Source organism: Crocodylus porosus, unplaced genomic scaffold (assembly GCF_001723895.1).
Source record: "Crocodylus porosus isolate Cpor-Errol unplaced genomic scaffold, CroPor_comp1, whole genome shotgun sequence".
Taxonomy (NCBI): domain Eukaryota; kingdom Metazoa; phylum Chordata; order Crocodylia; family Crocodylidae; genus Crocodylus; species Crocodylus porosus.
The window spans coordinates 9673711-9687889 of record NW_017728928.1 but is presented as its reverse complement, the minus strand read 5'-3'; the positions used below and the strand labels follow the sequence as shown (position 1 = coordinate 9687889).

At 41.9% G+C, this 14179-nt stretch overlaps 2 protein-coding genes across 5 annotated transcripts in view; one reads left to right on the top strand and one right to left on the bottom strand.

Annotated features, from left to right (window-relative positions):
- Positions 1 to 4198, top strand: LOC109315013 (nucleoside diphosphate kinase). The gene is made up of 5 exons (XM_019542462.1): positions 1 to 58; positions 247 to 379; positions 1712 to 1813; positions 3363 to 3475; positions 3942 to 4198. The coding sequence occupies exons 2-5, from the start codon at positions 251 to 253 to the stop codon at positions 4057 to 4059; spliced, it is 462 nt and encodes a 153-aa protein (XP_019398007.1). The 5' UTR covers positions 1 to 58; positions 247 to 250; the 3' UTR covers positions 4060 to 4198.
- Positions 4199 to 9521: 5323 nt separating this feature from the next.
- The window catches only part of MBTD1 (mbt domain containing 1), a 44458-nt gene continuing 39800 nt past the window's right edge, over positions 9522 to 14179 (bottom strand). For all 4 annotated transcript variants that reach the window (XM_019542457.1, XM_019542459.1, XM_019542458.1 and 1 more), the window contains exon 16: positions 9522 to 13937. In XM_019542457.1, coding sequence (XP_019398002.1) covers positions 13819 to 13937 — 119 coding nt within the window. In that variant the 3' untranslated portion in view covers positions 9522 to 13818. The remainder of the gene's footprint in view (positions 13938 to 14179) is intronic.

The following is a 14179-nucleotide window of genomic DNA, read 5'->3' as shown; positions in this document are numbered from 1 at the left end:
CCTCCTCTTCCCCGGCGGCTCCGCAGGCAGCGGGGGTGCTCGCAGGTCCGGTAGGCAGGTGAGGAGCGCGGGCCCGCATCGGATCGCCCCGGCGCGGGAGGGGGACACGGGGGGATGGATCTGGATCTGGATCTGGATCTGGGTGCGGGTGGCGGTGAGGGTGAGGGTGAGGGGCCGCCACGTGGGCCTCGGCAGGGCGCCGGCGCCGGCACCGGACGTGACGCAACCGGCTCTTCCGACCCGCAGAGCAATGGCGGCCAACGCGGAGCGCACGTTCATCGCCATCAAGCCGGATGGGGTGCAGCGCGGGCTGGTCGGGGACATCGTGAAGCGCTTCGAGCAGAAGGGCTTCCGCCTCGTGGCCATGAAGTTCATGCATGTGAGTCTCCCCCCGCTCCCGGCGCCTCCTGTCGCCCCTGTGCTAGGGGGAGAAATCCCGCCCTGGTCCTCCCCCTCCCCTGTGGCCTCTCCGCTTCTCGCATCTCCTTCCTGAGCCTAGCAGGGGCCCGGCACTGGGGGTGCGGACCTGCGGCGACGAGCAGTTTTTAGGCTTGCGACGTGTCAGGGTTGATGGTGCTGCAGCACGGGGGCTTGGGAATGTAGAAGCGGCGAGATGCGTGTGCAGCAGCGCTGAGGGGAGGGGATGGCGGTGGCGCGCTTTCAAACTACAGCGCTTCAAAGGGGCTGTTGTTCCCTGCGCGCCGACGCGGATCTCGCCGCTTGTAGGAGGGTGGGCTTCTGTGGGGACTGGGCTCAGTTAATCGAGTCTGCTCTGAAGTGGAGCTCTGGCACGTTGTGGGACCAAACAGTAGGTGTATAAATACCCAAGGATACTTCCTGTTTTGCGTAAAAATCCCTTGATGATCCCAAATGCTTTGCCTCCTTGAGGGCTGGGGAGCGGAAGGGGTGACACTACGTCATTGGCTGTTTTCTATGTCGTTTGCCTCTTTCTGCCTCCCTTGCCTGTTTGGGCTGGGGTGTGACGCTGCCTCAAGAGCCTTCGGCCTGGAAGGCCCCTGCCCTTGGCAAGAAAATGCCTCCAGCCCTCGCTTGGTCCTAGCCTGGGGCCCAGACCTGGGAGATTCTGCTCAGGGCTCCCCACAGGCATCAAAGCAAGATGTATAGCCTATAGACACGATATTTAAATGAAAGCAGCAGTCGATTCTTCCTCCCGTGGCTCTAGATAAGTGTGCTGCCAGGCTGAGTTTTCCCTCCCACCTGAATCAAGTGACCTGAAAATAACTGAGAGCAGAGCTTGTTCCACAGAATAGACTACATGGGAGCAGGAGTTACTGTCCTCACTTGGGCGCCTCTGCTTTTCTGTTGCAAAGGCCTCACATGCTTCATGCCTCTTCTTTATTTGTACTAAGCCACAACTGCACTGGTTGTCTTCCTTCTCCTGAGAAACGGGTTGAGCTGGTAGCTTAATGCAGCCCAATGCCAGTGAGCAGAAATGACCTTGACTGGAAGGTTACGCCAAGTAAGACCCAACTAGCATGCAGCTTGCACTAGGCAACTCCTTGCTGATTCTTCTTACAGCACGAACTGAAGAAAATGGCTGGGGGCAGAAGTACAAATATGAGTCGAATTGTCTGTGCTACTGTAGGACAACTTACTGTTGCTATTATTGAATGACTGATGATGCATCAGATAATTCATGTTGGTTTTTTTAAACGTTTTTCTCAGTTTCTCTCTAACTTTGTATTTCAAGGCCTCTGAAGACCTTCTGAAACAACATTACATTGACCTGAAAGATAGGCCGTTCTATCCTGGTTTGGTTAAATACATGAACTCTGGACCTGTTGTGGCTATGGTAAGGAGCGTGGTATTTATCTAATTAGATATATATTGTGCAGGAGATTCATAGATCTCTTCTTACTTTGCAAAATACTCTTTTTAAAATGACTATTCAGATATTATGGCTCTTTTTCAAAAGCTTGAAATGATATGGGTCCAAGGTATAAAATACAGTGGCAGAAGAAACTAAACAACTTCCAGACACTGCAAATAAACATGATGATGATCAGTTCCAGAAAAACACAGTTAATTAGCAAGGAGGAAGAGAAGAAAAAAACAAAAATCCCCTTCAAACTTATACAATAGATACCATTTGTGAGGTGGGTGAGGAAAACTTCTCCAACTTCCAGAAAAGAGAAAAGTGACCTATTGTGCTGAAGAGCAACCTATTAATGTTGGGTGGGGGGGGAACTCTATAAAGAAGACTTGCATGTCTGCACAAATCAGCTACTTTATACTAAGTGGGGGATCATCTCAGAGGTCTTAAATTTATCTAGCTAATTGAAATACAATTGCTAGAAGCCTTACTTGGGATAAGAATTCTATCTAGAACTAGATCACTGATGAGGAGGGCAAGTAGTAATACTAACCTAGGTAAGTCACTAGGGCTCTGAGCATATCCTGCAGTACTGTGGAGAGCACATCTAGGTGAGGCAGTGGTTAAATTGTCAGCGGTTTGTGTCCCTCCTTCAGTGGTGGAGGTGCATTGTGGAATTTAATACAGGTGGAGAACTTGAAGAAAACTATCACTGGAGTAGGATGACTGCATCTGAATAATAGCTAAAATAGCTGAAGTATATTGCTGGTAGCATGTCTAAAGTAGCTGTAGAAGAATTCTGTAACAATCTTTTTATTAAATTGAGTTTTAAACCCTGGGTAGTGTCTGTCCTAGGTGATTACAACATATTGGCTAACTAGGATTCTGTGCCACTTTTAGAGCTTTCGTGCTCCTAGCAAAACAGGAGGGCTGGGGAGACCTTGGGCAGTAAAGTGGTTGCTTGGCAAATTCTGAAGCAGCTGAAAAATATTGATGTACTTCTTCCATTCAGTTCTTAAAAATAACTGACTGCTTTTCAAAGTCTTGGCTATATGGGTGGAAAATATATCATTGTCTCTTCACGGTTGTTTCTTAACTAACTCCAGGGAGTTAAAACTATTTAAAAGAGCCAATTGCAAGCCACTTAATTAGAGCTGCTCAGGTGGCTTCCACCTGAGCCACTTGAGAGCCAAGTAACACATCTTCTCCCATCCAGTTTTTATTTCCAAGAGCTGAACTAATGAGAGGCATATATACGCTTCATAGTACTAAGTAACTTACATATTTTTTCAAATAATGTCTTTCACGTATCTATCTCTAGTCTGTATTTTGACAGTGCTGAAATGTAAGCAGTGAAACAAAGATAATTTACCAAAAAAAGTAGCTTTCAGAATACTCTTTATTTCTCTGTAGAATTTAGATTAGGTTTAGGCCTTCAGGGGAATGGTCTTTGGCTTTTTACAAACAGTCAATTATTGCAAAAATGAGTAACCTTTGACATGCGTGTGTATGAACATTTTTTTGGTAGGTTTGGGAAGGACTCAATGTGGTTAAAACTGGCAGAATGATGCTGGGGGAAACTAATCCTGCAGATTCTAAGCCTGGTACCATCCGTGGTGACTTCTGCATTCAAGTGGGAAGGTTGGTGCTGAAATAATCATCCATGCAAACTAGGTTTTCCTGCTGCCTCTACTTATTTCTGCACTCTCTTCCTTTTTGGAAAGCTTAGGCAGTTAGACATAAGAATCTTATTCTGAAAGTGTTTTATTTTCAGGTCATGAGCTACTACAATACCCATGTAAGAAAGTGACTCAGTGTCATGAATTTTACTTCATTTGAAGTACAGCTATACTTCAGAGCTTCATGTAAAATAAATAGTTCAAGGTAACGGTGTTAATTAGTTAGAGTTGTATTTTCAGTAGAACCATGTCCCTATACTCTAGACTGACTGTAGTTGGATATAGTGTGGGGGCTTTAAGAGATGTAGTTCTAGCCTTTCAGCTGTAGATGCATCTCCTCACTCTCTTTCCCCATGTAGGAAAGTCATTAATTTCTGAACATTATTATTATTTTAGTCTGAAATTCTGTGTGTTCTTTGCTTTTACAGGAACATCATTCATGGCAGTGACTCTGTAGAGAGTGCACAGAAGGAGATTAACCTTTGGTTTAAACCCTCAGAGCTTGTTGACTTCAAATCTTGTGCTCATGACTGGATCTATGAGTAAAATAAGTTTCCATGATGGATGGTTCTGCCTTAACACAGCATCTCATTCCAGCAGCTATTGAACTGGGAACAACTATCATCCCTGTTATCTTTAACATGAACTTGTCAGCACTATGAAATAAATGGATGATAGGAACTAATTCTGTGTGGTGTCTTTCCCTATATGCTAATAGATGTATTAAGCAGAAATTTGCTCAAGTATGCAACATCAGGAATAGTCACGGTATGGGGGGAAAAAAACAAAAAAAAAACTTATGATCTAGGCTGCTATGAGTAGAAAACCAAGTCAAGTGCATGGCTTACTAACTTTTAATTGCTGACTATCAAAGAAATTAATTTTATTTAAGCCTGCAACTTGCTCTTGAGCAAAACCTAATTCTGACATGCTCAAGCACTGACACCACTTGTGCAAAACACAACTGACCTGAAGAGGGTGGTAGCCTTGCTTGACACATCCATATGAAACAAGCAGCAAAAAGCACTGGGCTAGAACTTGCCAGTTGTACATGAAGATTTTCAAATACTCTGAAAACAAGGTAAACAGGTACGGAGCGGAGGGAACAGCAGACTTTTTAGGGTGTTTATACAGGCTGGAAGTTTCCTTGTAGCACTTGGTGTTCTCTCATTAGACAAAGGGACAGGTGAAGGCAATAGAATGCTTAATTATGATTTAAAATCTACCCAGGACAATTTTTACAATCTTTTCTCCGATGCCTGAAGAAGGATGCTTGTGCCTGAACGCTTGCAAGTAGAGAGAGTTTTTTTTTTTTGCAAAATATAGCTGGGCTAATAAGAGGTATTGCCCCTACACTAGGGTCTGATTCTTCTTGCCTCCAAACCAATACGGCTACAACCTAGATATTTAAGAGGTTTTCTTAAAAGAGAAAATAGTGCACAGAGACAAGTGACTTGTCAAAGCTGACAAGGCAGCTTAGTGGCTGAATGACAGATTAGCACTCATCTGGTCTTGTGCAAGCAATGGAAGAAAAGACCTAAATGTGAATGACTTTCCTGTTTTTTATAGTGGGGCCAGGAGGAGGAAACAGAGCCAGGCAACTGAACTGAGCTTAAGTCATTTCAGTTGCTCACTGCATGGCTTGTTAAACTGCAGTTGGGGGTTAGAAAAACTTTCATGCCCAATTTGGTTCCCAAATACTGCTCTGATAAAAGTGCCATAGTTAGGCATTCAAACGATCCAGATGGTAGCACTTAAAAACAGCTTACTTGAGCTTTCCTCTCCCAGACGCCATCCCCCACCAGCTATGCCATCAGAGGGCTGCACTGGCTAGGGTTCTGTTCGTTCTGCTTTACCTCCCTCTTCACAACCATCAAGGGAAAAAATTGCTTCATTGAAAACAAACTCATCTTCTGAAGACTTGAGTCCCACAGGACTGTAGAATAGATGGGGTACATGCTAGGTCATTTTCCACACAAGTGCTATACAACCACACTTTTAAGACGGGCTGTTTTGTTTTTTGGGTTTTTTTTTTTTTTTTTTAAACTTATAGAAACCAATAGAAGAGCTGCTGATTCTGGAATAATGATACATACAGGAGATTAAGCAATTGTATGCAACTCTAGGGAGTAGTAGGAATTGAAGATGTGTTTACCTTACTGCAAAGTGCCTTGCCTTGTTTTTGCTGGGTTTACAACTGGCTAGTTCTTCCTCCTAGGCATAATTAATCATTATTCAAGTATGACTATCAAGTCTGTATGTCGGATGAATATGTAACCAGAAGAAGAAATGGACTGGGGTACTGAAAACAAGTTACCAGAAACTAAATTGTTACAGTTTATTTAACAAATTTATTTTGTTCTTTATAGTTCAGATGCTGTTAGATTTTTTTGTGCTAATATTATGTTTCAACTGAAATAGAATTTCCCTCCCTGGCATTTACCCTAAATGTATTTGTAGAAACCAATCACATTTCCTCTGTCCTCAATGTGGGTGACTAGTGGCTAAAGGCAAGCTATTGTCTCCCTCATGTGACAGGCTTTGCGTTCCCCTGATCTTCCTACTAGCTCTCTCTGCAACTGTTTCAGTCTGAATTCATCTTTCTTGAGCATCAGTTTGCATCAGGTTTGTACAAGGTATTATATTTTGATGGTATAATATTAGTTTAATGGCATTAATACTTCCTTAACATGACTGAAAACGCTTGTCAAGTATTTCACTTACCTTTACTGGGACCCATCACATTGGTGACTCAGTCATTCTGCGACTGGTTAGTTCACTTCGGTTCTCTTCCTCTGTCACTTCTGATCAGGGAGTCTCAGTTTACAGGAGGAATCCTTGTCATAGACTTAAAATATGATCTCTCTCTCTGTACTATTACATGTCAGCCCATTTTTGGCAATCTAGCCCTCAAGTTTGTCCAAAGTCCTATTTTTTTGCATACATTTTTATTGAGAAACCATGCTAAAAAATCTTTGGCCATCTTTCCTGGACCAATATAGCTGGAATTGTATAGCCGAGATAGAATTAGACAATGTTTTGCATTGGAAAGTTTGGAAAACCACACCGAGTCCTGCCAAAACTGTATTCCATCTCCACAAATCCAGTACCAAAAATGAATTTAACATCTATATGGGTATTCAGAGACTAAAGCATGATCCATGTCCAACATACTTGAGTGTCTTCAGACAGAACCCTGACTTTCTGGGAACATCTGTACAGCAGCAAAGGTCAAATCCTGGAACAATCTGCTAGCCAAGCTTGCAGGATTGACGTGGGGAGCTGCAGCCACAGCCCTGGATCTCAGCTTTTGTCCCATCATACTCAGCAGCAGAGTATTGTGCACATGTCTGGCAAAAGTCACCAAACACATATCTTGTCAACATTCAGCTGAATGCAACCACACGTATAACTAACCCTTCGCTCAACTACCCTCCCCTGGCTTCCCGTCCTTGCAAATATCACTTCTCCACATGCGTTGACTGATGACAACCCAAACTTCGGTCGAAACCATTTGTCCTGCACCTTACCTACCACCCTATGAGGACCAGTTTAATCCACTCAAGGCTCGCCTTCCTTTACAACTTCCCTTATGAAACAACCTCCCTGACTGGGATCTGCCTGCAGCTGGCCCCTGAATCAAAGAAAGTCACAAACAAGTTCCTTGTGAAAAACCCCACTTGCTGGCTTTGAACTATCATGGCAAGAGTGGTCCCTGCTAAAGTGGTTCAGCACAGGCCAAGGCCCCTGCACAGCCAATCCTTGCTGGAGCTATTGCTTGGCTTTGCATTTGCTAAATAAATTGGAAAGATTGTCTAACTATCCCAACTATGTAGTTGGTCCAATAAAGGATATCACCTTAAGAAATCCTTGCTTCTCTTACTAAAGTTCAGACAGATTATATCAACCACACTTCCTTGAGCACAAAAAATAATGTAAAACCAGTTATCTTACCTGAGATTAATATGATCTCTCTCCCTCTCATGAGCTACCTTTGGTAACTGCTCATTATACTTATCCCAGTTTCTATTTATCTTCATATCCTTACATTATTCTTTCCTTCAAAACTTGTTCTAAAACCTTGCACACTATATTGAATTCAGACTAACAGGCCTGTAGTTGTGTAGATCACTGTTCTGATTTGATGAACTGAATCTCTTTTTTGGTAATTGGCAAAACAAAGAAGTGTTACCAGATTTGCCCATCACTTTGGGGTGCGCTCATTTATTAGGGATACATTTTTAGGGTCTTTGTAATTCTATCAATGTGCTGCTTGTGTCACTTGGGTTTCTCTACAGAGCTGTATCTCTCCCTTCTGCGAGTCCTCACCCCCAATGGAGCCATTTTGCAGAACTGAGTTTCAATGGGGCTGGGTTTCTCCAGCCACCAAATCAGTCAAATACATGCACATACAGATTAATGTGACATGCCTGACCCAGCTGGGTTGATCAGCATAGACAGGCTGACACCCCCATGTGCCAGGAATCAGTTCATTAAGGTAACAATAAAATGCAGTCAGACACAAGCACACAGGTGAAAGGAATACCTCTGAATCTGGCTGGATGTCCAGCTGACACCCTCATGGGCCAGCATTCAGTTCATCAGGGCATCTCTGAGCCAAACTGGGCCAATCAGCCTACACAAGCTGCTCCCCTTCTGTGTCTCAAACGCAGCACGTCCCAATCTTTTGCCCCAACTGTCCTAGCAGTGGTAGCCTCTTGCTGAGCGGACCCCATAGTAGTTCTGGGCTTCGCAGGGATATTTGGCTTAGGTAAAAGCAGCGTTGCTACAGAGCAAGTGGAGAAGGAGAAGTAGAGAAGGGAAAATACACCTGGTCATCACCAGTTAGCAATAAACAACTTTTATAGTCAAAGTATATGAAATTTATAATGGTACTAGTAGTAATAGACATGCAAGCGAAAACAAACAAAAACAATTACAGTATTACCTTGGTTTCATTGAGTATTTGGGGAAACCTAGCTTAACTAATAAATTTCAGGTTCAGAAATCTACGCCTACAGAAAAAAAAAAGAGAAAGAGCGAGAGCTGGGATCTCACCATTACAATGCACTCGGGTTGTTTGCTGACAGGTAAAGTTCTTAGCATGATCGTTGAAGGTTAAACAGACGATGGAAAGAGATGACCCGTTTCTTCCAGCTTCTTGAGAACAACAGCGGATGGTGTCAGAGAGATCTCTCTCTTGAAGCACTTTGTTTGCTGCTTTTACTGTTTGCTGCTTTTTTATACCTTTGGTCCAGCCTCTTCAAAGCATTCTTTTAATTGTGTAAATAATTATTTTTTTCTAGTAACAAGGGGTTATCTGGTTTGGAGCATCTCAAGAAACTGATTAGCAACCTGGAAAAACGTACAGTTTTAAGAAGTAACCAGACACTTAAGAGCCAGCTTGAAATTCTTATGAATAAAAGATATGCTGGATGGGATACCATATTGTTTCTTCTCAGATGGCCTAGCTATACTTGCAGCCTCAGGGTTTTGTATTTTACCTGTTGTGAATAAGCCTCAGTTTAGCATGACTTCCAGATCTTACTTAAAGGGATGGATTACTTGGAGCGTTCATCAACTTTGTGGGGAGGACTTCCACCAGTCGTCTCGGGAAAAGTATGACAGCATTTGTGGTCAGGGCTCCAATGAGCTGGATGCTGTGATGAACCTTTAACCATTGTTCAAATATTGCCCGTACCCACTCTGACTCGCTCTCTTGCCTCAGCATTCCCTAACCCGGCAACCGAGTTTTAGTCAATCAAGTTTAAATAGGCCTCTCACACCGGGACCGGGGAATGTGCGGCCTGAGATGCCTATTAAACTTTTCTTCTGCTCCTGTTCTGGGTAGATGAGAGGGTGTGTGGGGGCGGCGGGGGGGAGAAAAAGTCCATTTTACGCTGGGTGCCAGGCCTCCCTCAGGAAGACAGAGCTGACAGGTAACAGAAGCCACAATGTGTTTAAACATATACCTGGAGAACAAAAAAAAAGTCACTATCCACACTGTATTACTTTAACATTTTTATTTTGTGTAAAAAAAGGCAAATTTAGTGAATTATTTTCATCTTGTACACAAAGTTATAATTTTAATGCTTTTCACATCCATGCTGAAAATCTGCAGTCTGGTAAAAATGAAAGTAACATTAATTTCTCCAAAAGCATTTTTCACTTAGTTATGTACAGTTCATGAGAAAGTTTTAAATACTCTCTCTCATTGACCACACAAATTACCAAGAAAATAAAAGATTAAATTTGTACAGATATTGATCTATATATCAAATACATACAGAAATGATGTAAAAACCCTATTCTTTTTATCTTGATTCCCGCCCCAATATATTTTCCCAGGGGCAAAAAGCTGATGCTCTTTTTTGTATAAATGGCTGTGGCTTTTTTTTTTTAAATATGAAAATTAAAAGGAAGAAAAATTCATTTTAAATCACAGTTTTTTAATCCCTTCCCAATAAAGGATTGTTACCAAATATATTAGCACCATAGTACAAATATTGATGGGAGAGGGTATTCACATCACATAAAACAATAATAATAATAAAAACAAACAAACACTGAAACCCGTGTTAGTATCCGTAGAACAAGAAGTTGATAACTGCTTTAGCTTTCCTCGGACAGAGCAAAGAAAAGGTTAAAGAGTTGCATTTAAAATAATATAAGATCAAAGTCAGCAGTAAAATTTTGGGCCATAAAAGAAGGGGCAGTTTCAAAGCCAGTTACACGGCTTGCACTGCCCCTTGGTTATAAAAACCTGCTATGCCAAATACAGCAACGACTGGTTGCCAGCAGAGATTTAAGACCAAACATCTCACCCTTTTAGCCAAGTACCATGGTTCAGAGTAAAACGAAGGAAGAAAATGCTTAGAACCATGTCCATTAAGGCTAATACAGATACAGTGAAGCCTATACTAAGGATACCAGGGCTAACAGGTAACCCACTGTTTTAAGAGACCACTTTAAAGACCCTCCTCCAAGTAAGAAAACTAATACAATTTTGCTCAGGGTTTTACTGAAATAAACCTCCCCTAAGCAATTTTAGCTGGCTTCTCATGCAATTTGCGTAGGACAGGTTTCACTGTACTTGACAGGTGAGGGATTTAGGTATACTTTGGATTCAAAATCGAGTGAACTTCCACCCTCAAATACCCACCTACAGTTCCCACGAAAGTCACTCCCATGTATCCGTTGGGGGAATTCAGCTCATAGGCAATAGTGTTTAGTTTTCAAATACCCAGGGTTACAGAACACTGTACATGTCGACGGAGCCCGGACATGGCATATGCACCTTGTCCTCTGCCCCAGAGATGCATTTTACTAAAAGATAAATATTCCTCCCAAAACCTGCAGTCTGAATCCAGTCACAGTAGGGTTACTAATAAATATCCTTGAGAATCCGCGTTCTCAAGGTAGGCCCAGGACTGTGGATTTCTTGCTCTCATGGTATTTACTTGCTCGCTATAGGCCCACTCCTTTTCACAGTAAAGAACATTAATGCAATAGTGTTTCCCCAAAAATCAATGGAGCTACGTTTGTCAGTAAGTACTACTTTATATGCGAAGGGGCCTTATGAAGCCAGATACATCTACCGTGCTCTGCAGGACTGATTCTTTCAGCCTTAATGATGCTGAGCATTTCTATAAAACAGGCAACTAGTTCCACTGAAGTAGGTGTACTACTCGATCTGCATGAAAGCTGGCAGAACTGGACTTTGTGATGTCACAGGGAAAGCATAAGCACGCTTGAAACACACTGAACTACCCATATTACACTGACTTGGAAATCCAGAATCCTGGGCTTGCTTCTTCCCCCTTTCCTTAGCTTAGGCCGTCAACTATGGGCATGGATAGATCCAACAGATATACTCTGAATGACACCAGTACAATCTGTTGCTATAACAGTAATTTCTGTCCACACTTGCACCATTTAAGTGGACTAAACTGCTCAAACTTGGAACAGGCTTGAACAAAACAGGTTTAGGATTACTGTGGATTAAGACCACGTATGCTAGGTGCTCCCAAGCAGCAAGCTTCCCATCCCTTTTGGAAGGGCTTTAAGTTAAATCTATCCATAGCCTATATTGCAGCCCTTGCTTTGGAAGGTTCAGATTTTTGGGGGTGGGGGGAGCAAAATGTCTGAGGGAGGGGGCACAGAGAGGCCAGTCAACCTTGACAGAGTCTAGATTTTAAATGTAGGTATTTTAGAGAGCTAAAATGTCTTTGCCCCCTATGTTCACAGATAGCTGATGCCCGATAACAAACTTTGAGAGAAGAAACAGTGATCAAAAAGGGGTCAAGCATTACAAAAGTTTGCCTGGGGGAGGGAAGAAGAAAAAAATTTGAGACATTTCTACACTATACAGGACAAATTTTACTTCCAGTAGTAAATACAAAACTTTACATCATTAACCCTTCTTGCATAGAATGAGGTAAACCTGTGCATATTACCAATGCTATGTACCCAAAGTTAGAGCCACATTTTAGAAAATAATCAAATTGCTGGTTTTCAACTTTCTATGCATTTCTTTTGAAAAGTTCAAACGATAATATACCAAAAATGGTCTCCTGGGGCTCTGTGGGTTGATATCCTTAAAGTGTTCCTTAGGCTGAGAGACCACAGAAGCTAATCATTTCTGATTAATTTCTTCTAAGCCCACACCTTATGGTCAAGAGTCGTATGCTCATGGTACTGGTCTGAAGGGGACCTGCTAAGACCCAGAAGCACTTATAGAACATATGTAGTTAATTCCTGAGAGTTTAGTTAATGAACCTTAGTGGTAAAAGCTAAAGTTCGTGCACATTTTTCCAGTCACAACTCTGCAGGTTTGGACGATCAGTTTGCTAGTCCACTCCAAGAATGAGGCCACCTGCTAAAATCCAAATTCATTTAAAACTGGGGGGGGGGGGAACACAGATCATTCAGCTATTAAAATTCCCTTATATTCTGCTGCTACTCCCTATATTTTGCAAAGTTTTTTTATTTAAATTTTCTAGTTAAGATGTCTGGGGCAATGGGATGCCTAAAGTGAGACTGAAAAGATCCCAGAATTCCATCTAGAACCAAACGAATCCAATTTACAAAAAAGGCAAAATACTTGCTTTGAAACTGAACTCCCATATTTTACTCTCCAACTCGTATAGGGAAAGCAAAGCATTACAGCACCTGAAGAACTCAGAGTAAATATTTGCCTTTCTACTATCTATTTTACTAGCTGAAAGGAAACATCTCTTTTGCTGGTGCCAGCATACCTGGATGTTGAGCAAGATCAAAAGGAAGTGTCACGGTTTTTCTGGGGAACAGAAGTAAAGAAAAGGTCCTCAGAGTTTTCCCGCTTTTGCATACAGGCTTAACTAGAGAATGGTCCTGAGTTATTCTCTATTTCAATCTCACTAGTTTAAAACACACAGTCTCATCAAATTTGATCAATAAGAGACTCTGCTGTAAAGTTCCAGTTTAGCTTAAGGCTCTGTAAACATGTGCTTGAGCATCCCAAAGCAAAGAGACATTCATGTATGGCTAAAAGATGCATTAGTCCCAGCCCAATGCCCACTGCAGTCAATAAAGATATTTTCACTGATGTCGAAGGACACTGAATCAGGTCCCGAATAAGATTATTTAAAAGACTTGTTTAATAAACCTTATCTACTTTACGTAATTAAAAACCACCATGAAAAGTTTAAAATCTCCCTTATATGACTGTCCCACTGATATTGGGCCTGCTTATGGGAGTATGGTGCAACAGGACTGGCCTCCCTAAGTCATTTGCGCATGCTATTTTTGCCCTCCGAGACAGGGCTTCACTTCCATATTTCACAATTAAAAAAACAGAAGTGTGACTTGGTGCAGTTCATGAGAGCCTAACATCTCCCAGCTTGTACCAAAAAGGTTCATTCATAACGACAGTTCATTTGTATTTGCCACTCTATTCTCCTCAAACAGCTTCCTGCAATCCTGCTAATTAAACTTTAGTCTTACCAAAAATTAGAATTTCAGTTCTTGTTAACAATGCACAATAAATCTGAACTTGAAAATATTACAAAATTCTTTCAAAAGCTTCAAATACAACACAAAAAAGTCCATTTTCATTTTTAATAAATTGAAAAAATCTTTTTTCACTAAAATAGTTTCCTTGCCCTTCCAAAAAATTCTGAACTGAGTCTCATCTACAGTTAGCAAAGTGCCCCAAGTACAGCTGTGCAACTGTACCATCAAAGTGGGAACAAAATCAGTCAGTCTTGTAGAAAGGCTCTTTTTCCTCTACCACCAACACCCTGCCCCTCACATCTCTGAGCTGCCTTAAGGTTCCTGTTTGATGTAGTAACTGGCAGACCCATTGCTTTCCTGATCAGATGCTCCTTGAAGAAAACTATATTCCTCTCCGTCTAGTAACTCCTCCTTCAGCTGCAGTGAAGTCACTAAAAATAAAAGTGAAAATTAAAGGCTTGTAAAGGTTCAAAATAACTGTACAGATTTCCTATTAATTTAGCTAACTATGTACTGATGTGGTTTTCTCCCCACTACATAAAATTTGTGTTTTCAAGTAAGCAGGCAAGTGTTCCTGCTCAGTTTATTGGTTAATACAGTGATGTTTGAGTTGCTAAAATTTAGACAAGTTTTGCCCCCCAAATTCTAAAAGACTATACCTGTTCAATAGAAT

Excerpts from the sequence above, each read along its gene's own strand:
- LOC109315013 (XM_019542462.1), top strand. The coding sequence starts at position 251 with ATGGCGGCCAACGCGGAGCGCACGTTCATCGCCATCAAGCCGGATGGG. Across the intron at positions 380-1,711 it reads TGGCCATGAAGTTCATGCAT|GCCTCTGAAGACCTTCTGAA; the intron begins GTGAGTCTCCCC and ends TTGTATTTCAAG. Across the intron at positions 3,476-3,941 it reads TTCTGCATTCAAGTGGGAAG|GAACATCATTCATGGCAGTG; the intron begins GTTGGTGCTGAA and ends TTGCTTTTACAG.